The sequence below is a fragment of the Mirounga angustirostris genome, unplaced genomic scaffold (assembly GCF_029215605.1).
Source record: "Mirounga angustirostris isolate CCGP_5_RB_7025 unplaced genomic scaffold, mMirAng1.0.hap1 SCAF_17, whole genome shotgun sequence".
Taxonomy (NCBI): Eukaryota; Metazoa; Chordata; class Mammalia; order Carnivora; family Phocidae; genus Mirounga; species Mirounga angustirostris.
In genome coordinates this window covers 28448887-28470478 of record NW_026991725.1, presented here as the reverse complement: position 1 = coordinate 28470478, position 21592 = coordinate 28448887, and the positions used below count along the sequence as shown (strand labels likewise).

The following is a 21592-nucleotide window of genomic DNA, read 5'->3' as shown; positions in this document are numbered from 1 at the left end:
CTCAATTGTGGCAAGTGACATTGTGGAGCATTCTACAGTTTATATACATCCTCTCAGTTGCCTCTCCAACCCCTGGGAGGAAAGCAGAGAACACAGGACTGCTATTCTCATTCTATAGACAAGGAAACAGGATCAGATGAAGTTAAGAGACTTGATCAAACACACACTGTTTAAAAAGGTGGGGAAGCTGAGAAGCTGGGAGCTGTGACTTCTGACTCCAAACCCTTTGCTCTTTCCCAGTCAAAATAAGAAAGTCAGTCCCTGCCTTCTCTAAGTACAGTCTGAGATGGATTGATCCTACGCAAAATGCCCTGGGTACGTTCCAAGGGCAGAGCTGGATTTGTGGAGGCTTAACTTGTACAATGGAGGGGGGTCTTTAACAAAAATAATACCAAATGATGAAATAAAATTAAGAACAGGGCATTGCACAGGGCCCGCAAATGAGGGGCCATTAGCTCAAGCATCATTAGCAACAAGGTAAATCGGCCTCTCCTACGTGCCCAGCCCTCTCAAAAATCCGGTCACATCAGATCTTGACCGGGGTTTCCTCCCTGTTTGTAAAACGTGGCAGATGTGGGCTGTGGAAGTCCTGGGAAAGGAATCCCATTTCTCCCAGGAGACGATGGGAATTACAGCAGCAGCGGGGCCGTTGAGTGAGGATGGAAAAGGCCGTGTGCCAGGGGAGAGTCCAAAGGGGCTGGTGACCCAGCCGGCCGCGCTGTGGGCAGCACGCAGTGTGGGCAGCACGCAGTGTGGGCAGCACGCAGTGTGGGCGCGGGAGGCCGGCAGCCTGCGAGCCCCCGGCGCCCGGAGCAATGGCGCTGCCCGGGGAGCGACGGCCCAGACCGCAGGAGAGCCTGTGGGAAGCAGGCGCTCTCCAGTCTTCTGGCTGCCTGCGTTCCTGACAACCCTTCCTCCGAGGAGGGGAGGCAGAGACGGACGACCGCAGCCGTCGGCAGTGGGAGGGTGGATGGTGGTCCCCGCCCGGGCCTTTCGACCCGCGGTCTGAAGGGCGGTGGGTGGGGTGCGGGAGGCCTACGCGAAGGCTGCCCCGCGGCGGCTCGGGCGGCCAGGCCCGGGTGCCAGGCTCCCCTCGCGGCTCCCCGCCGCCGCCGCCGGGGGGAGAAGCGGGGGGGGGGGGGGGAGCAGCGCCCGCGGCCTGCTTTCCCAGGGCTGGCCGAGCCTTTTTGACAAGCTGATTGCATGGCGGGGATTGGCTGGTCCGGGCGTGACGCCGGTAACAACAAAGGTGGAGTTGGAAGAAATTAGATTAAAGGAGAAGGGGGGGGGAAATTAAAGGGGGAGCTGGCTGGGGACAGGAGGCAGCGGCCGAGGGGGGCCATGCGCGAAGCGCGGTCTCCCGGCTCCCACTTCGCCCCGGAAGCCCCTTCGCGCAGACCCACCGGGATTAGGCTCTCCACCCCAGCCCCGGCCCAACTACCGAAACAGAAGGGGGGGGGGAATGGCTGCTGCTTCTTGAGAAATCCCTCTAACTCCCACCCTGACACCCCTTGCTACGGCCCAGGGGGAGAACTTTTTGCTCGCACACCTCGGATCCTAAACCCCGCGGAGGTGAGGGGCTTTGAGAACAACGAGAGGCTCGCTCTAAAACCCGGAAGGCCCGCGCGGGGAGCCGAGATCCGGCGAGGCGGGGTGCTCCCCCGGTTTTCAATGTGTTGCAAATCTAAGAGCTTCTTTCTTGCCCTTTTTTTTTTTTTGTAACACCCCCCTCCTTTATCCCCCACCCCCTCGCTTTGGCTTCAGGGTTGCAAAAGCAAAGAGCAATAAAAAAAAAAAAAAAAAAAAAACCGCGCACACACTCAGACACACACCAGTGGCGACAGGGGAGAGTTGGAAAGACGCAGGAGAGAAGCAGGAGGCAGGAGGCAGCGGGGAGGGAGCAATGGGAGCGGGAAGCAGGCAGGTTCCCTCGCAAATCCCCCTCCGGCCCCACGTCGTTTCGCCGGCCCCGGCAGGGGAGCAAGGAGCCGGGCTAGCAGATGGAGGAGTGGAGCTCGCTCTAGGCAGCGGGCTTGGCCGGAGAATGGAGGAGCCGCCAAGCGACCGGCTGATTGGAAGAGAAACGCAGAGCGATGGAGGCGGGGGTAGGAGGACGATTTCTCTGCGGGGACTGGCGGCGGCGTCTACGCCCGGGTCGGGCGCTGCAGAGCTTGGCTAGCTTTCAACCCGCGCTCGCCGGCTTCAGCCCCGCGCGCCCCCACCCCCAGCCCTCCCGGCGGCTCCGCAGGTGAGTGCGAGCTGGGGGCAAAAAACCCCAAAAGTCTCAACACGCCCGCCCTGCCCCCCCACCAAAAAAAAAGAAAGAAAAGCATTTTTTCTTTTTCTTTTTTTAATTTTCGTGCAGCCCCCATCGCGGTGGGAGGGAAGGGGGTGAGGCTGAGTGGCCCGGAGGAGGCGGAGGGGCCAGGCGAGGCCGGGGTGGCCCGGGAGGCGGCGGCGCCGAGGCGGCTCTGACGGGCGAGCGCTCGGAGCGGCGCTGCGCTGCGCCGAGGCGGGCGGGCGGGCGGAGCGGGGCGGGCGGAGCGCGGCGCGTGGGGCTCGCCATTAGCCGTCGCTCCGCTTCGCCATCTCGGGCTTTGTCTGGCGACTCGCTGCCCCGGCGTCGGCTGCGGCGGAGCTGCGGTTCCGCTCTTCCGCCCGCCGCACCCCTCGGTGCCCCTGGCCCGCGCTCCCATTCACACGCTCGGTAAGTGAGCCCGGGCTCCGCGGATTTCGGGGGAGAGGGGTTGCTGCGAGTGGCGGCGGCGCCGATCTCCATGCGCCCGGGCAGGCCTGGGGAGCCATGCCGGGCTGGATTGAACCGGCTCCCAGCGCTGGTCCTCCGCCGAAGCCCGTCGCTCCCTCGCGGTTTCGGGGTGTAAGGAGCAAAGGGGATTTTTTTTTTTTTTTTTTTTTTTAATTTGCAGGGAGGGCATTTTGTACGGGTAATTTTTTTTTTTTTTTTTTTAAGTTTCGTGTGTGTTCCGTTCGGCAGCAAGGGGACCGCGAGGTAGGCGCCGAAGCCTGGCGCCGCGATGGGCGTGCGTGCGCCCCAAGCCGGTGGCCACGCTCCGGGGAAGAGGGTGGGCGCGGAGCGCCCGCTCCAGGAGGCGGGAGAGGGGAGCGAAGTGAGGACTGCCGTGAAGCCCGAATCTCAGCTGGGAGGACTTGGGGGAGAGCTCCGAAGCAGAGCTGCGGGCACCCCTCAGCCTCCCCGACCGCCGGGGGGCCCTCCGGGCACCCTCTCTGCGGCCGCGCCTCGCGCCCTCCCTCCCGCGCCGGCCAAGCTTGCTAGTTCCCCCGCGGGTCTGGCGAGGTCGCTCTCGGCGCCCGCCCGCCCGCCTCGGCTCCGAGTCCCGCCGCCATCCGGGCGGCTGCGTGTCTCCCTGCCCCGGCCCCCCCCTCCCCGGCGGCGGCGGCGGCAGCAGCAGCAGCAGCAGCAACAGCCGCCGCCGCCGCCACCACCACCAGCACTACCACCACCACCCCCCTCCCCTCCTTCCTTCCCTCCGCCTCGGCCGCCCGGGTCCCCCCAGCTCCCGCCCCTCCTCCCAGCTGCCCCCCGCGGAGCCCGCCCGGGCAGGCTGTGGGAGGGAGCGGAGCCGGCGAGGCGGGCGGGCTGGCGCTCGCTCCCCGGGGGTCGGTGTGCGCTCTACGGGGAAGGACGCGCTCGCTGCCCCGCTTCTCCCGCCCCCCCTCCCGCTCCTCCTCCTCCCTTCTCCCTCCTCCTCCCCGCTCCGGCGGCGGAGGCTGCGGCGGCGGCGGGGGGTGTGCGAGCTGAGGCCGGGGCCGGCGGGCGGGCGGCGGGCGGGCTGCCTGCAGGCGGAGGGCGCTGTGCTTTGTGCTTTTCGCCGCGAGGAGCAGCAGGCAGCAGCAGCCACAGCCGCCGCCGCCCCAGCAGCAGCCGCCGCCCCAGCGCCGCCGCCGCGCCCGGAGGAGGAGCCGCTGCCGCCGCGGGAGGGAGCTGCGGCTGTGCCCGGCCGAGCGGGGGAGGGCGCCGCCGCTCAGAGCCGGGGAGGGAGCCGCCGGAGCGGGAAGCCCGGAGGCCGCGCTGCGCCGGGTAACCGAGGCGGCTGAGGACGCGCTCCGGGGTCGGGGCCAGGCGGCGGGGAGCGAACCGCGGGTGCCGTAGACGCCGGGGGGGAACCCGGGGCGCCCTCCAGGCAGGGGACTGGACGAAGGAGGATCAGGGCACTGGAGAGGACGCCGAGAGCCGGGGGAGGGGAGGGCAGGAAGCGAGGCCCGAGCCGAGCCCCGGCCGCGGGCACAGGAGCCCGCGCTTCTCCGAGCCGGCAGGCGCAGTTCTCGCCGGCCGCCGGAGGGGGCGGCGGGGCCGGTGAGCGCTGCGCCCCCGCCTCGCGGCCGCCGTCCTCCCGCCCTCTCCTTGGCTCGGCTCCCCGGAGGCCGGGGCGGGGGCGCCGGCGGGGCTGGGCCGCAAGCTCGGGGGAGGAGGCGGCGGTTCCCGCCGTGGTCGCGCCTCTGCGCTGGGCTCCTCCGTGCGCGTCGGGGTGGCTGGGCGGTGGCGGCGCCTCTGACCGGGGTGGGTGGCTCGGGGGCGGGGGGGCAGGCTAGGCCGCTTCTCTCCGGCTGCTCGCCCGCCCAGGCGGGCGGGGACGGCGTCGGGAGCCCGAGGGGGGGGGCGGCGGGAATCCGGATCCGGTCCCCGGGGGCGGTGCGGCCGCTGCGCTCCCGGGCTGGCGGCGGCTGCGCTGCGTCCGGGTCCCCGCCGGGTTGCGGAGGCGGGGGGAACCGGCCGGGGGGAGGCGGGAGGAGGAGACTGCAGCGCGTGCCCGCTTCCGCGGCCGCGCGCGCCCTTTACCCGCCCTTCCTCCTCCCCCGCCCTCCAGCCTGGGGCCTCCCCGGGGCGGGCGCACAGAGGAGGAGGAGATTTTTTTTTTTTTTTTTTTTTTGGCCGGGGTGGGGGAAGGAGGGCGGAGGGCGGGCGCTAGCTGCACGCGGGAGCTGGGAGCAGTCTCTCGCGTGGGCAGGGGAGGGCGCACGCGGTGGAGCCGGGCTGCGGGGCGGGGGGGGGGGGTGGCGCACTCCCACACCCACCGACCCATTAGGTCTCCTGGGGTCTTGGCAGGGTCTCCGCGAGAGGTGGACTTGTGCCCCCCTCCCCTCTGGGGGGGGGAGGAATAGAAAGTCCCTCAGCTCGCATCCCGCCTGAGTGGGGACTGGTGTTTCTCGTTAAGGGTGAGGTGGGTTTCACCGCGGGTTGCCCGGCCAGCACGACCGAGGAGGTGGCTGGAGGAGGCGGCTGGACGGCTGAAGAATGAACGGAGAAGCCGACTGCCCCACAGACCTGGAAATGGCCGCCCCCAAAGGCCAAGGTAGGAGCTCTTTAACTTATGTGCTCTTTTCCCACATGGCTGGCTGCAGGGCCCACTCCCCTTCCAAAGGGGTCGTCTGCATTCTCTGAATTGAGATGAGGGGGGACATCTTCAGTTTTATGAGTCGAGTTTGGCCAAACCCAAGTTATTTGGCCTTGAGGCTGTGAACCGTATTTTTCACGCTCCATTCTTGGGTTAGAGCGGGAGAAGGAGGTCTGTGCCAGCCTTCTTTCTGGGGTTCCCAGGCAGGCCAGAGTGTGTCCTGTCCTCACCCAGTGTCCTGGAATGGGAGGAAGGATGAGGAATGCGGGGGAAGGGGGACAAGAAAGGGATTGGGGAGGCTTTTCAGGTGTTTTATTGTTATTCAGAGGACAAGGTTCTTGGTCAGGCAGGTGGAGAGAGAGGGTATTTTGGTGGTTTGAGACTCCAAGCCAGAAGAAGGTCCATAACCAGACCCTACCCCATCCAGTGGGCATCCTGTGTGTATGAGGGCAGGGGGTAGGATGAAGCTGAGCATCTGGCCATGACTGGGGGACACTGGGAGGAGAGAGGATTATTGGCCCATGTGACCCACCGTGTGGAAGCCCTGACCCAGGTTAGCAGATGCAGATGCAAATGAAGAGCCCTTTTGACTCCTAGCCCTGGATGTCTGTTCTCCCAGCTTACCTTCCAGGGTCGCTACCCTCCAGAGAGGCCTACTGGAGCTGTATTTCAGTGGCCGGAAATAGCTGGTTCAGACCCCTTTTTTGGCCTCCATGGGGAGTGGGACCCAGAAGACAACTCAGAATTCTGGGGGTTCTCCCTGGAGCCAGGGCCCTGACAGCCTTTGCCCACCTGTCTGTCTTGCCTCCCAGCTGTCCTGTATGGTTTTTCCATTTCCATTCCATTTTTCTTACTTGCCCCAAATTACTCAAATCTCTGACGTTAGTTTACAGTTGTGCAGGAGAGAACCGTCTGCATGGGTTCTTACTTCCCACACTCCATCCTCAGTCCTTGCACATCTATGGGATCCACCTAGAGCTTAAACTAGGCAACACATTTAGATGTGTTGTGCCTCCCTGCTTCTCTCCCCTCTCCCAGTAAGTTCGCTGCTGGCCCACCAGGCCCCAAATCACCGCAGCCTCATTTCTTTCTCTTCCCCACAATAAATAGTAGCCTGAGGCAGTCTGGCATGTTAGAAATGATCATGGTTTTGAAGTAAGCCAGACCTGACTTCAAGTCTGGCTTTCTAGGTATGATGCTGTCTGGACTGGAATTCCTGTTCTAATCCATATGGTCACAGTTTTCCCTTATGACTAGATCATGTCTTGTCTTTGCCTTCAGATCGGAGGTAACCAGGGATTTGGGATGCTCTGGGAAAGAAGGATTGAGCACTTAAGGACTGGGGAACAGATGAGGGGAAAGCATGAGCTGGGCATGATTGCTTTTCTTACCCCTCCCCAGACCGCTGGTCTCAGGAAGACATGCTGACTTTGCTGGAATGTATGAAGAACAACCTTCCATCCAACGACAGCTCCAAGTTCAAAACCACCGAGTCACATATGGACTGGGAAAAAGTAGCATTTAAAGACTTTTCTGGAGACATGTGCAAGCTCAAATGGGTGGAGATTTCTAATGAGGTAACTGAATCCCCCCCCTTTCCTGACACATCTTCACGAACCCCTGCCTCAACCTTCCTGGTGGGGGAGAGGAAACAGAAGTCTGTAAACAGGAAGGAAAGAGACCAGGCGAGGTGCTCATGTGGTCGCCCTTGTGCATTTGGGAGGTGGCACGGTTGACAGCGCCGGCCTAGAGTTCTCAGTTCTGCCACTTTCTAGCTGTGTGGCCTTGAATACTTACCGTCTTGGAGCTTCTGTCGCCTGAGCTGTTCTGGGGATTGAATGAGGTGCTGGCATGGACAACACGTCGAGGTCAGGTGGTCACCTTGTTGCTGTCCTTTGGTGTGTGTGGACTGCCTGGTCCTCTGCCGGAGGCATGGGCCAGCACCTCGGTGTCAGGGGCTGAGTGGTGGCTGTTGGCCTCTGCCCTTCCCCCTTTGATAAATTCAGTCTAGTGGAAAATAGAGGAGACCCGTTGGAAAAGGGGGATATGCTCTGGGGTGGTGTTTCCCTTTCCGAACTTCCCCTTACACTCACCTCCTTTCTTCCTCCAGGTGAGGAAGTTCCGAACATTGACAGAATTGATCCTTGATGCTCAGGAACACGTTAAAAATCCTTACAAAGGCAAAAAACTCAAGGTGAGTTTCCAGGAGGAGGAACATGACATGTAGGAGAGGAATGGGCCAAAGAACAGATACTGTCTGACTTTCACCATGTCCTTGACCCTCCTTCCAGAAACACCCGGACTTCCCAAAGAAGCCCCTGACCCCTTATTTCCGCTTTTTCATGGAGAAGCGGGCCAAGTACGCGAAGCTCCACCCTGAGATGAGCAACCTGGACCTGACCAAGATTCTGTCCAAGAAATACAAGGAGCTGCCGGAGAAGAAGAAGGTGGGGGGAGGGGGGTGAAATGGGGAGGAGGGAAAAGGCAGGGAGCAGCTGTGCAGTGTAGGTCAACTGTGGGGGGAGGCTTAGAGGGACTTGGCATGGGGGGGGGCGGTCAGCAGAGCAGAGTGTAGGGCCTCGGGCAGCCACACTTGATCTCCTCCTCCTGGTCCCACACACAGTCAGGTGCAGGGACTGTCGAAGGCGTAACATGGACTGCGGCAGGTGCTCAGTCCAGCCTTTGACCCCACAGACAGTCCACAGTTTCTCTCACACAGCTCGGCGTCTGTGCTCACATGCTCTGTCAGGCTGGCCCAGCGGTTCATCCTCTGACGTTTCCCACTGTGGTCTCATCTGATGCATGCAGTATTCCCATACAGGGAACCCCTGGAGAAGGGATTATTCTTATTGTGTGGGCACAGAACTGAGGCTCAGGAGGGACTCGTGTCCTGGGTCCCCCCACTAGTGACAGCGGAGCAGGACCCGGGTGTGCTTCTCGCTGCCACATCCACACGTGAAGTGGGCTTCCTTCCTCCACGCACACGTTCGCCCGAGGATGCCCCGTGTCCCTTGTGGCCTCCTGCAGTCCCAGGCCATCAGAGATCATTGACCTTGGGCAGAGGTTACCCCAGTCTCCCAGGCAGGGTTGGACCCAGTCCTGCACGGTGAGGTCAAATGGACCCTCCCTGAGGTTTGCAGCCGGGCCCTGAGCGAGATGGGGGTGGGGTGGGGAGATGGACAGCAAGGGTGCCGGGCTGCGAGGCGGAGCCACGGAGAGGGGTCAGTGAGGGGCAGCGGGAGAGAGAAGCGGGCACACTGGGGGAAGAAGAGACCAAGCCGCACATAGCCAGCTCTCAGGAGGCGGCACTGGCCGCCGCCCCACGCGTAGTCCTCCGTCTTCCCGGTCCGTGCACTCTGGCTGCAGGCTCACATGCCCCCTTGGTTCTGCACCCGAAAAGGAGCCAGCTTGGCGGGGTGAAGCCAGCTGTCTCCACTGCCACCCAGGCCCAGCCGGGGTAGGAAGTGGCGGAGTTCTCCTTGGCCCCTCTGACGGGGAGGTCGCAGAGCAGACCGTACACACGACACCCAGACACTCAGGGTGTGGGAGGCAGAGGCCAAGGGTCCCAGGACCAGGGAGGGCTAAGACACTACGCAGTAGAGTGGACAGGGTCCTGGCCTGGGCAACCCAAGACTTGGGCCCGTTCTCGTGACTACCCCTGAATTGCTGTGTGTGTGACCTGTGGTAAGTTCCTTCGTTTCTCTGGACCTGGTCTTTATCTGAGGTGCGGAGGGTAAGCCCGACCCTGTGCGTGACTTCTTGTTCTGTGTAAGGAGGACTGAGACTGGGGCAGAGTGGACTGGGCTCTGTTCCCCGTTTTCTGCAGGAACCACAGGGGAAAGTGAGGCTGTCTTTTCCTGTGCCTGGTGCCTCTTCTGGGAGAGGCAGGGGTTGAGCTCAGTTGCTGTGAGCCCCTGGACCCTTCCAAGGCTGACTCTTGTGACTCGGGGAAAGAGAAAAGAGAGCTGGACGTTGAGTGGTAGCCAGTAGAAGAAGAGAGGAAAGGGACCGGTGGGAAAGGAAGGGTGAGGAATGGAGAGGCAGAAACAAAACAGGGAAGTAGTCAGGTGATGGCGGGAGGGAGGCCAGCCCTACAGAAGGAGGTGGAGGAGAACGAAGAGAAGCCAAGGCAGAGGAGAGCCAGTGGGGTGGGGGAGGGAGGGCTGGAGGAGCCTGCCAGCTAGGAGCCGGGAAGAAGGTGACAGGAAGGGGTTCAGAATGGGGAAGGCATGTGAAGGATAGCCAGGGGACCGGAGGTACTACCACTCAGTGGATCGGGAAGAAAACCCAAATTCAGGAGACCAGTCTGTTAGAGTGTCATTTACATTGCAAGAATTCACTCTGGGTGCCTTCAACACCGTCTCCCCTCAGGCCTTGAAAGCAGGACTCAGCCTGCCCCCTGGCCCTGTGGGCCACCTTGGAGGCAGCAGACCAATGCCGGCTGCCACAGACCTGGGAGGAGGGAATGATAGGGGCAAGGCCTACACCACCTCCTGACTCATCACGGGGAGTTCTGCGGTGTTGGGGAAACTGGGGGAGGTAGGGTTGGTAGGGTCAGGGGGAGTCCCAGCGCTGTCACTGCTCACTGGGACTGGGTGAGGCCGGGTCCCACTTCTGGGACTCTCCCTCTCAACAGGAGGGACTAGGATGTAGAATGTGTTCTGGGAGACCCCAGTAGCTCCCACTGTTTGGTTCTAAGCCAACAGTCTGGGCTACGGTTGAGTCTCCCCAGCCCACTGGAAGGCAGGCCACCATCCCCTGCCAGCTCGCGCCACCCTTGGTTTGTCCACATCACCGCTGGGAGGCAAAATAGCAAGGATTCAGTGGCTTTTATAGCTCAGGCTTTGGGTCGTGGATGACCCCATCCCCTCCTCCCCCAGATGAAATATATTCAGGACTTCCAGAGAGAGAAACAGGAGTTCGAGCGAAACCTGGCCCGGTTCAGGTAAGGCAGTGGAGCCCAGAGGAGGGCCACAGGGCACTGGGTGTGGCAGGATAGGGTAACCCCGACCAGAGCCTCAGGCTTGCCATCTGTGAGGCATGGAAGACGGATGGGTCACGTGTAGACCCTAGTGGGTCATGCTCAAGGGCAGGGACAGGCAGGTAGCCACTGTCCCACTCGGCCCCAGTTGATAGGCCACCGAGCCTCGGTGGGTGGGGCAGCTAGCCGGGGTCTCCCTGGCAGGACCCCCCAGCACCCGCTGACTGTCGCTCCCCACGCCCTGGCTAGGGAGGATCACCCTGACCTAATCCAGAATGCCAAGAAGTCGGACATCCCCGAGAAGCCCAAAACCCCCCAGCAGCTGTGGTACACCCACGAGAAGAAGGTGTACCTCAAAGTGCGGCCCGACGTGAGTGTCCGGCCGGGGGGGACGGGGAGGGGGTGTGGTGGTGGCCAGGGGGGAGCCGCACCAGGTCGGCCGGGCACGGTGCAGGGGAGCAGGAGAGGAGGCCCCTCCCCAGGGCTGGGCTGCATGGACAGGGCCTGGGCCAGCTGGCGTGTGAGTGCGTGCGTGCGTGCGTGCGTGAGCCTGTCCCCTTGCACCTAGGCGGGACCCCCGCCTCTCCACTTTTCCCCTCCTGGCCTGTGGGGGACACTCATGTGACCTCCTGTGGCCTGAGGGGGCGGGGGCCTCTGTGCCCCCCTCCCCCCGCCCCTCTCCCTGCCCCTGGCTGCCTGTGTGTGTCTGACGGCTTTTGGTTTGCAGGCCACTACGAAGGAGGTGAAGGACTCCCTGGGGAAGCAGTGGTCTCAGCTCTCGGACAAAAAGAGGCTGAAATGGATTCATAAGGCCCTGGAGCAGCGGAAGGAGTACGAGGTTAGGCTTCCGCTGCGCTCCTCCCCATCCGGCTCTTCAAGAGCCTCTGCCCTCTGACTCTGGCCTCCGCACTCTGCGGGAGGCAGTCACTCCCTGTCCCTCCACTGAGGGAGGGGCCTTCTGGGCCCCTCACCTCTGCCCCTACCTTCCCTGCCCCCCCCCATGAGATCTCAGGCTAGGGCAGGGCAGGGCGCCATGTCTCGTGTGACGTAGCAGACACACGGCCACCCCCCAGCTTTTGCTCCCTGCCTCCCCTCCCCAGCGGCTCTCCCCCCCCCACCCTGGCCCCGGCTAACCCCACACCCCGTTGCCCTCCATTCCCCCACCTCACTCTGCAGGAGATTATGCGTGACTATATCCAGAAGCACCCTGAGCTGAACATCAGTGAGGAGGGCATCACCAAGTCCACCCTCACCAAGGCCGAACGCCAGCTCAAGGACAAGTTTGATGGGCGACCCACCAAGCCACCTCCGTGAGCGCTGCCCTGGGGTGGGGGTGGGGGGTGAGTGGGCCAGTGAGCATCTAGGGAGCTCGGCCAGGCTCTGAAGCCGAGGAAGCCAGCTGCCCTGGTCCCTCGGGGAGGCCGCTCAGGGAGGACACGTCTCCTTCCCTGCCGGTTCTGACAGGAACAGCTACTCGCTCTACTGCGCCGAGCTGATGGCCAACATGAAGGACGTGCCCAGCACCGAGCGCATGGTCCTGTGCAGTCAGCAGTGGAAGCTGCTCTCCCAGAAGGAGAAGGATGCCTACCACAAGAAGTGTGACCAGGTGAGCGGTGCTAAGGAGGACTTCCGGAGACACATAGGCCTGGCCTTGGGAGTTGAAGCAGGAGATCTGACCCCGGCTAGGGTCAGTCGGTTACTGGGCAAACGGATTTCGGGCCCCTGCTCCAAACTCGGTGGTGTCCTGGGTCTAGCACCTGGGCTGCTCAAAGTGGATGGATGGCCTCAGGCCTTGTGTCTGCGGCCCGTAGAGGGAGTCGAGGCCCTGTCCAGGCTGTGCACATCTTGTAGACGGTGCTTGTGCCTTGAGAACCAGCGGGTCCGCCCCCAGACTGACCCTGACTCCCCCTCTTTTTCCAGAAAAAGAAAGACTATGAGGTGGAACTGCTCCGTTTCCTAGAGGTGAGTGTTCCTGTAGGTGGGGCATCGGGCAGACGCGGGCCTTGGGATTAAGGCCCTTTGGACCCCCTGGGAGCAAGCTGGCCACCAGGCGCGCAGCCCCATGCCACCTCTTGTCTCCGGACCAGAGCCTGCCTGAGGAGGAACAGCAGCGGGTCCTCGGGGAGGAGAAGATGTTAAGCATCAACAAGAAGCAAGCCACCAGCCCAGCCTCCAAGAAGCCCTCGCAGGAAGGGAGCAAGGTGCGCAGCGGGCACAACCGACGGGGGGGGGGGGGGAGTGGGGCTCCCCGCCAACAGCCCCAGGACCCAGACCTTCTTTGTCCACCTACAGGGCGGCTCCGAGAAGCCCAAGCGGCCAGTGTCAGCCATGTTCATCTTCTCTGAAGAGAAGCGGCGGCAGCTGCAGGAGGAGCGGCCCGAGCTCTCGGAGAGCGAGCTGACCCGGCTTCTGGCCCGCATGTGGAATGACTTGTCGGAAAAGAAGAAGGTCAGGCTCCCTCGGCCCACAGGGGCTGTCAGGGCCGGTCCTGGCCGCTCCTCCCCCAGGGGCTAGCTGCACTTCCTCAGCCTTGGCCTGTGTGAGCCACACGTCTGCCTGGGCTCAGATGCTGAGCCTGGGAGCTCCGCAAGCCGGAAGGCGGGAAGCTGTCAGCCAAGGGCCCGGGCTCCCCAGGGAGCAGAGCCGGTTGGTGCACTGAGCCCCAGGCTGGAGACATCTGCCCCCGCCCACGCCTCCCAGCCTCTGAGCCTCTGAGCCTCTGAGCCGCCCCGCCCTGGCCAAGGGGGTGGGGGGAGCCTTGCAGTGCTGGACGGGGAGCGCGCGCCCCCTGGGGGCGGCCGGAAGGCTGACGCCCCGCCATCCCTCCGCAGGCCAAGTACAAGGCCCGGGAGGCGGCGCTGAAGGCCCAGTCCGAGAGGAAGCCGGGCGGGGACCGTGAGGAACGGGGCAAGCTGCCGGAGTCACCCAAGAGAGCTGAGGAGATCTGGCAGCAGAGCGTCATCGGGGACTACCTGGCCCGCTTCAAGGTGGCAGGGGGCCCAAAGGGGTTGTTCTGCAGCCTGCCCACGCGGGCCGCCTCCAGCCCCAGGTGACCCCTCCCATAGCTGACACCCCTGTTTGTCTCCAGAATGACCGGGTGAAGGCCTTGAAAGCCATGGAGATGACCTGGAACAACATGGAGAAGAAGGAGAAACTGATGTGGATTAAGAAGGCAGCCGAAGACCAAAAGCGATACGAGGTGGGAAGAAGGGCTCTGCTAGCCTGCTCGGTGGGCTCGAGGGAGCTGGCCGCCTCCCTGCGCTTCAGTGGCCGGAGCACCCTTTCCTCGGTGGGTGGGCCGTGGAGCCAGGAGCCCCAGCCTTGGTTGTGTGACCCTGAGCAAACGTCCCACCTTCCCGCTCAGAACCTCAGTCACATGTCCGCAGATGGGGGCGGTGGTACGTGTCCTGTGAGTGGAGTTGTGATAGCACTTGGGAGCAGCGGCGCCTGACCCAGGTGTGAGCTTCCCGGCTCTGCCTTGGTTTCTAAGGCACTGATGGCCTGGGGCGGGAGGCAGAAGTACTTCCGGGTGGGGGAGTGCAGCGAGCGTGACCCTCCCGGGTGTCCCCGCAGAGAGAGCTGAGTGAGATGCGGGCGCCTCCCGCTGCTGCAAACTCATCCAAGAAGATGAAGTTCCAAGGAGAACCGAAGAAGCCTCCCATGTGAGTCAGGGCCGGAGCCCACCCTGGCCGCGGGGAGGGTCACAGCCAGAGGGTTGCTGGGTCGGCGTCTTAACCCTCCCTGCGCCGCCCCACCTCGTAGGAACGGTTACCAGAAGTTCTCCCAGGAACTGCTGTCCAACGGGGAGCTGAACCACCTGCCGCTGAAAGAGCGCATGGTGGAGATCGGTAGTCGCTGGCAGCGTATCTCCCAGAGCCAGAAGGAGCACTACAAAAAACTGGCGGAGGAACAGCAGAAGCAGTACAAAGTACACCTGGACCTCTGGGTCAAGGTGAGAGGGCTGGGGACCCTTGGAAGAAGGAGGCATCGTCAGGCTGGTCTGCATTCATGATTTCATTCAGCGTCCGAGCAGGCTTATAGGGTAATGATTGCTGTCAAAGAAACCAAGGTTCAGAGAGGTTAAGTAATCTACCGAAGGTCACGCAGCTAGTAAGTAGAATAATCCAGATCAGACTGCCTTTTCCAACTCTAGCTGGGACCGGCTCCCCTTCTGCACCCTGGGTGAGCAGTCAGATCTGTAACATGGGGAGGGTCACCTATGTGTTCCCCAGCTATCCAGGCAGGTTAACCAGGGGCCCTGGGAGATAGCAGGGTGTAAGTGTCTAGAGATTTGGGGAGCCCCAGACCCCCTCATCTGTGGCTCCAGGCTTGCAGGGTGGGAGTGTTGATACCAGGGTGTGGTGATGGTTGTGGGGGCTTCTCTGAGCTGAGGAAGGACTAACTTTGGAGCCTCTGCTTGGGCAGAACAACAGGAGGGACACGAAAACCAGTAGTCCTAGGGCGGGGTAGCCCAGAAAAGGGTTCGGAGCATCTCGAGAAGTAGTATTGGAGCTGTGTTCTCGGATCCTGGGGGGGCTGTCTACAGAGACCCAAGGTATGGGGAGAGTAGCAGGGGCAGAATGGGGTCGTGGTATGTGAGGGCTTAGCCCGCTGCCTGGCGCTTGGGTCACCTGCAGATTGGGTGGCGTTCCAACCTTTACCTCCCCCTCTGTGTCCCACAGAGTCTGTCTCCCCAGGACCGGGCAGCATATAAAGAGTACATCTCCAATGTGAGTCTGGGAGCAGGGCGGCGCCGGGGAAAGGGAGGGTTTGGGGGGGGCCAATGTCTGGAACTCACGGCCGCTCCCTTTGTCTGTGTCCCCATCCTTTCCCCCAGAAACGTAAGAGCATGACCAAGCTGCGAGGCCCAAACCCCAAGTCCAGCCGGACTGCCTTGCAGTCCAAGTCGGTAAGGAGCTCCTCCCAGACGGGGTAGGGTGGGGGGGTCCTCCGTGCCTGGAGGGGTGTGGCCGAGACCACTGATGTGCCTCCGCCCCTCCCAGGAGTCTGAGGAGGATGATGAAGAGGACGAGGAGGATGAGGACGAGGATGAAGAGGAGGAGGACGAGGAGAACGGGGACTCCTCTGAGGATGGCGGGGACTCCTCCGAGTCGAGCAGTGAGGATGAGAGCGAGGATGGAGATGAGGTCAGGTGGCGGGGCGGGGCGGCGGGGGGGAAGGTGGGGGGGGCTTGCCAGGACTGCCACCTGGTGACCGCGTTCCTTGCCCCCCCCCCCCCCAGAACGAGGAGGATGACGAGGACGAGGACGACGACGAGGAGGATGATGAGGATGAGGACAACGAGTCTGAGGGCAGCAGCTCTAGCTCCTCTTCCTCGGGGGACTCCTCGGACTCTGATTCCAACTGAGGCTCAGTCCCACCCAGGGCTCCCCTCCCCAGCTGACCACCTTTGTTTCTCCCCCATGTTCTGTCCCCTGCCCCCTGGCCTCCCCCACTTTCTTTTCTTTTTCTTTTTTTTTTTTTAATCCGGCGGGGGAGGGGCTGGAGGAGCCCAGGCCAGGACTCTGCAGCCTCAGAGACACCAGCCCTGGGGGGCCCTCCAGGGAGCGCAACCATCAGACTGAGCCACCACTGGACCGGCCCGGCCCAGCCCTCTTCTGCACTTGCGGTTCCGTCATGGACAATGGACCTGGGAGTGGGGTGGGGGGTTCCCAGAGTTCGGTGAGGCCCTCCATGCCCGCCGCCCGACCCGTGGGAGGGTGGAAGCTTGGGGAAGACCCCTCCCTTCCCAGAGGGGCTTGCCGACTGGACCCCTACATTGGAACTGGAGGCAGGGAACGTGGGGGGAGGAGGGCAGGAGCCTCAGAGAAAACGGGCGCTGCCCTGTAGCCCTCTCCCCTGCCCTCTGCAGGAAGGAGCTGCCTGGACCCACTCGCGGGGGGAGGGGGCAGAAGTGTTTTTTATATATGTGTATATATTTTTTTTTTTAAGCTCTGAGCTGTCAACGAGACGTTTCCTACCGATCTCGGCTGCCGTCTCTGTTGTCATTTCTGGGAGAGGGAGGGTTTAGGGGGTAGGTTTGGGACTTTTTTAAAACGGTCTTGATGCGAATGGAAAAGTGTGTGCGTGTGTGTGTCCGCCTGTACATAGCATGGATGCACCTGTGGATGTGTGCATAGGCGTGTGTGTGTGTGTGCGTGCGCGCGTGTGTAAGAGAAGGGGGAGCCCACCTCAGTCTGTGAATCTAGTGAATGGGTTGGTGAGGGCCAGGGAGACCTTGATCCTGGTGGGAACAGGCTGGGGCAGCCCCTTTCTCCACATTCTCTGCTTTGCCTAATCTCTGATTCAGTTGGGGGGGGCGGGTACTGAAACCACTCTAACTTTCCTGTAGCCGCTTCCCTCGAGGGCCACGTGACTCTGAGCCCGCTGGTCTCCAGCGGGGCATGGGGAGGGGGCCAGACTGGGTGAACCTAAGAGCATTTATTCAGTGGGAAAGGCCTTCCCCGTTCACCTGAGAGGTTGCCTGGCCACCTTAGGCTCAGAAACTGGGCTTCGAGAAATATATTGGAAGCTCTTAACATACACCCCCCTCCTGCCCTTCCCGAAAACCTCCAGAACCCCCCACCCCCATTCCCTTTGATTTCTCAGGTCTGCTCCCTTCCCCACCCCTCCAAACCCCCAGCTGGGGAAGGGGTCTGCAAAGGCTGCTTTTGCAGCTGTCCCTCTAACCCTTCCTGGCCATCTCGAAATTTCTGGTACCCTAATTCCTTGGACCCTTAATAAGCCAAGCCACCTTATCTCTGTGGATTGAAATTTTTACTTTCTGATTACATTTTGGCGCTTTTTTCCCCCCTTACAATCATGTCAATGACCTATTTAGTTGGGGCTTTGTGCTTTTCCGCCTTCTCCCTCTGAATGAAAGCCAAGGGGTGGAGGAAGAGTGGGAGTCCACCCAGGGGGTGGGATGGGAAAGGTGGGTCCCACTCCCAAAGGAAAGCAGACAATCTGCTTTGCCTTGGACGTGGTGCTGGGGGTGGGGGAATTAGGGGAGGATACTCCCCACTCCCACTCCCCTTCCTTTGTCCTGACCCTGATATAGGGGTTCATAGGTTCTATTTCTTCCCAAGAGCCCCTGCAAAGAACCCCATTTTCCTGTTTGAATGCCCCTATACTGTTGTGTTTTAGTGGAATGTGTTTTCATTTAAAAACAACTTTGAATGGGGCACTTTTTTTTTCCCGTTTTAAAAATCGAAAATTCTTACAGTACGAACAGGGCTGTGGGGATGGGGGTGTTGGTGCTGTAAGAGGTCACTCTGAGTGCATTTTGGCACTGGGATGGGATGGTTGGAGTGGGAGGACCCCCCCCCACTCTCTCCCCTTTTTTTCTAATATTTAAGGAGTGTTTTTGTAGGTTTCAGCAACAACCACAACTTGAATTTGTATCATGGGAGGTGGGAGGGAATGTCTTAGAGGTGTCTGCCTAAGCTTAAGGCCAACTGTAGAAGTTTTGTTTTCCCTCTTTTTGTACAATAAAGTGAAAAACAAAGGTTTGACTTGCTGTCTGCTCACTGGAATCAATGAAGGGCGGGGTGCGGGGGAGATGCACCAAGTTCAGCGGGGAAAGACTCTCGAAGCCAGCTTGTTTGCCCCTTCTCTCTAGAACCATCTTTCTCTTCCTAAAGATTCCATAGGCAGCCTACCTTCACATTTTTCTGTGCTATTATTGCACTTCCGTTTCAGTTCACCTTGGGTTGTCAGACCACTAAAGACAGAATTTGGGGAACGGATACATTATTTTCTCCCAGAGTGCACTGCCTTGGGAAATTGGGAGCAACGAACTATTAGGGTCGGGTTCACCCTGGTCATGTAAGGATTTATCACTGGGAGTTGGGGTGACCCTCCTGTCTTGAGCGGTCAGCCTCACCCAGGGTTAGAGATGACTTTCCTAACTCCACCCAGGGCTCTTATGGGAAGTGGGCTGGGCCAAGATGACTTGCCCTCTGAGGTTAAGGAAGATAGATAGCCTTCCCTGCATAGGCCTTGGCCAGGTTCCTGGAACCACCAAGGGCTGGAGACCTAGTCCCCATCCAGGAGCTCTCCCTTGGCCCCACACCCTGGTGTTCTTGGCCAAATTGCTGGAAACCTCACTGCCCTTCATGGTCTCCCATTTCCTTACCTCTCACTCACCACTCTCCTGAGGTGACTCTAAATTCACCAGCATGTTCATCATTCCATCCAGTGGACACTTGTCCATCTCTTGACTTCTTGGTCTATTCTGCTAGCATTGGCTCCTCATTCTATCCTAGGTGTTCATGTCACCTTATGAACCTCCAATTATCACCCATAGGTAACTAATCCAAAAGGTGGTATCTACAGAGACCGCTCTTCCAAACTGCAAACCTGTGTAGATTTCTGTGTATCCTCTGGGATATGTTGCAGGCACCTCATCCCTCAAGGCCCAAAATGATCACCAACCTCTAGTTATTCAAACTAGAAACTAGGGTATCAGCCTTGACTTCTCTCTCCCTCTTAAACCTCCATATGTATTTGCTCACCTAGACCTGTCCATTCCACTTCCTGTATCTCTCCCAAATCTGTGCACCCTTCCCCATTGCTGTCATCCCCATCCTATTCAAGGCCACCATCATTGCTCAACTTCCGCAAAGACTTCCTAAAACTGGTCTTCCTGCTTACACTCTTGCCCCCTACAGTCCATTCTGCACACAGCAACCAAAGTTATTTTTAAAAAAGAAATCTGGGGGCATCCTGCTGGCTCAGGTGGAAGAGTGTGCGACTCTGGATCTCTGGGTCATGAGTTTGAGCCCCACATTGGGTGTAGAGCTTACTTAAATGAATAAAAAAAAATTTTTTTTTTTTAAGATTTTATTTATTTGACAGAGAGAGACACAGCAAGAGAGGGAACACAAGCAGGGGGAGTGGGAGAGGGAGAAGCAGGCTTCCCGTGGAGCAGGGAGCCCGATGCGGGGCTCGATCCTGGGACCCCGGGATCATGACCTGAGCCAGAGGCAGACGCTTAATGACTGAGTCACCCGGGCGCCCCTCAGATTTTTCACTTTATTTCTTTAAAATTTTTTATTCATGGGGCGCTAAGGTCATGATCCCGGGGTCCTGGGATCGAGCCCCACATCGGGCTCCCTGCTCCGCGGGAAGCCTGCTTCTCCCTCTCCCACTCTCCCTGCTTGAGTTCCCTCTCTCGCTGTGTCTCTCTCTGTCAAATAAATAAATAAAAATCTTAAAAAAAAAAAGAAATCTGGTTACTTCTGTACTAACAACTTACATGACTCCACAAGGCCTGGCCCCTGCTTCCCATCTCCCACCTTCTCTCACCCTGCTCTTCCTAATCACTCACAACGATCCAGCCAAATGATCTCTTTTGTTCTTCAAACATGCCTACCACAGGGCCTTTGTACTTTCTGCCCCAAATGCTAATCTCTCAATTCTACACACAGCTGGTTTTCTCATCCTGCAGGCTTCAGCTCAAATGTCACCTCATAGACAGGCGTTCCCTAACAACCCTTTCTAGTGAGGCCTCCTCCTACATCTTTGTTTCTATATTTGTTTACTTGTTTATTGTCTATCTCCCCAAGTAGAAGACACCTTATCTGCTTGTCTACTACAGTAACCCCAGCACCTAAAATTGCCTGGTATACATTTGACACTCAAGAAACATTTGTTGAATGAGTGACTAAGTATGGCTGACAAGCTCCTGGGGGATCCGTTGCCCCTGCTGGCCTCTGTACCAACTCAGCTATACTAGCCGTCCAGGTCTCAAAACATGCCACTCTCTCTCCCAGGGCCACATTCTGCCTGTGCACATCACCATACCCTCTGCCTCGAATGTTCCTCTTCACCTCACTGTCTAGTTAATTCAGAGCTCCCCTTAAAAGATCACTTCTTCCGGGTGGGGGGGATCTTCTCTGACCCCTTGACAAAAAAATCATGCCATTTGTTTCTTCAGCAGCCCGGATGCCTTCACACTCAGTCTTGTTTCATCCACATCAGGCTTTGCTGGGGTGTAAATTCCACTAGGACAAAGTCTGTATGTCTCTCTGGCTCGCTGCTTACACCCCAGGGCCTCGCCCAGAGCCCAGACCAGCGCAGTCCTTAGTGTTTATTGACTGACTGATGCTAACTGTGGAGACCGGGCACGTTCCCAAAGAGGTCACCACCACTGAGCAGCCCAGGCCAAGGGCTGGATGAATAGAAATGATCCACTTGTAAAGGAGTTTGGTGTGAGGATGGCCACGGGTGGGAAAGTGAGGAAGCATTTAGGTAAACAGAGAGGAGACAGGAAGTCTTCCTGGGCATGTGTAAATTCCTCAGGGCAGATATACTGGGCATATTTAGAGACTGAGAAACAGATCATCATCGTCGGAGTTGAGAATTCCTGATTCACATTTTGGAGGTTCCTGAAGGCCTGGCCTCACTTCAGTGATCTTCAGAGAGTCTCCACCAGCTGGTCCCACAGTACCTACAACATATACCAAACTGAACTTGTCCTTCTCCTTATATCCTCATATCTCCTCCTCAGAATTCCCCATCTTGGTTAAAGGTGTTTTCGGGGCTTGTCCTTTACCTCATACACCTCAATCGATAACAAAAATCTACCTACTCGGGGCACCTGGGTGCCTCAGTTGATTAAACGTCTGCCTTCGGCTCAGGTCATGATCCCAGGGTCCTGGGATCGAGCCCTGCATCAGGCTCCCTGCTCAGCCAGGAGCCTGCTTCTCCCTCTCCCTCTGCTGCAACCCCTGTTCGTGTTCCCTCTCTCCCCCCGAATAAATGAGTGAATGAATAAATAAATACAATCTACAGACTCAGCATGCCAGAATAATCTACTTAAAATTCAAGTCTGATCAAATGGTTCCCCTTGAGGACTCCTCATGGCCTACAGGCACACCTTTAGTCCTGTATGGTCTGACCTGCTCACCTCCTGCTGCTTCCCCACCCATTCCTATGCTCCAGCCAGGCCCCAAACTGAACCACACTCCTGAAGCTTGCTCTTTGGGATGTCTAGTGCCTTCCTGGCCTGCCTTGACCTAGTTCATCTCCCACTATAAGAAGCCGTTACTGACCAACTCTCTTACATAATTTTAACTGTCCTCCTGGCGACCCCATCCCCTGTGCATCTCTCTCTTGTTTTTTTTTTTTTTGTTGTTGTTGTTTGTTTTTTTAAGATTTTATTTATTTATTTGAAAGAGAGAGAGCCGGAGAGGGGTAGGGGCAGAGGGAGAGGGAGAAGCAGACTCTCCAC

General features: G+C 59.4%; 2 protein-coding genes across 6 annotated transcripts; one reads left to right on the top strand and one right to left on the bottom strand.

The window, feature by feature from the left end:
• The first annotated feature begins 1861 nt into the window (after nucleotides 1–1861).
• On the top strand, nucleotides 1862–17863 carry UBTF (upstream binding transcription factor). Of its 5 annotated transcripts, none has more exons than XM_045888792.3 (21): nucleotides 1862–2248; nucleotides 5196–5333; nucleotides 6777–6952; nucleotides 7486–7569; nucleotides 7667–7822; nucleotides 10256–10320; nucleotides 10606–10726; nucleotides 11084–11194; nucleotides 11533–11666; nucleotides 11821–11962; nucleotides 12277–12318; nucleotides 12444–12557; nucleotides 12649–12804; nucleotides 13188–13343; nucleotides 13445–13555; nucleotides 13930–14018; nucleotides 14119–14308; nucleotides 15039–15086; nucleotides 15194–15265; nucleotides 15360–15503; nucleotides 15599–17863. In XM_045888792.3, exons 2-21 carry the CDS (start codon nucleotides 5276–5278, stop codon nucleotides 15722–15724), a joined length of 2295 nt encoding a protein of 764 aa, XP_045744748.1. In that variant the 5' UTR covers nucleotides 1862–2248; nucleotides 5196–5275; the 3' UTR covers nucleotides 15725–17863. The 5 variants fall into 5 exon arrangements, with proteins under 5 accessions (XP_045744748.1, XP_045744746.1, XP_064439438.1 ...); XM_045888790.3 differs by lacking the exon at nucleotides 1862–2248 and adding an exon at nucleotides 2496–2707; XM_045888789.3 differs by lacking the exon at nucleotides 1862–2248 and adding an exon at nucleotides 3923–4060.
• Nucleotides 2896–5063, bottom strand: LOC129046268 (basic proline-rich protein-like). Its single transcript, XM_054511163.2, has 2 exons — nucleotides 5056–5063; nucleotides 2896–4777 (listed from the first exon to the last, which is right to left on the bottom strand). Exons 1-2 carry the CDS (start codon nucleotides 5061–5063, stop codon nucleotides 3292–3294), a joined length of 1494 nt encoding a protein of 497 aa, XP_054367138.1. The 3' UTR covers nucleotides 2896–3291.
• Nucleotides 17864–21592: the final 3729 nt, after the last annotated feature.

Bases quoted from the DNA above. Each gene is read 5' to 3' on its own strand.
- UBTF (XM_045888792.3), top strand. From the start codon at position 5,276: ATGAACGGAGAAGCCGACTGCCCCACAGACCTGGAAATGGCCGCCCCC. The intron at 11,667-11,820 runs GTGAGCGCTGCC...CGGTTCTGACAG, and splicing joins CGACCCACCAAGCCACCTCC to GAACAGCTACTCGCTCTACT. The intron at 15,087-15,193 runs GTGAGTCTGGGA...CCTTTCCCCCAG, and splicing joins ATAAAGAGTACATCTCCAAT to AAACGTAAGAGCATGACCAA.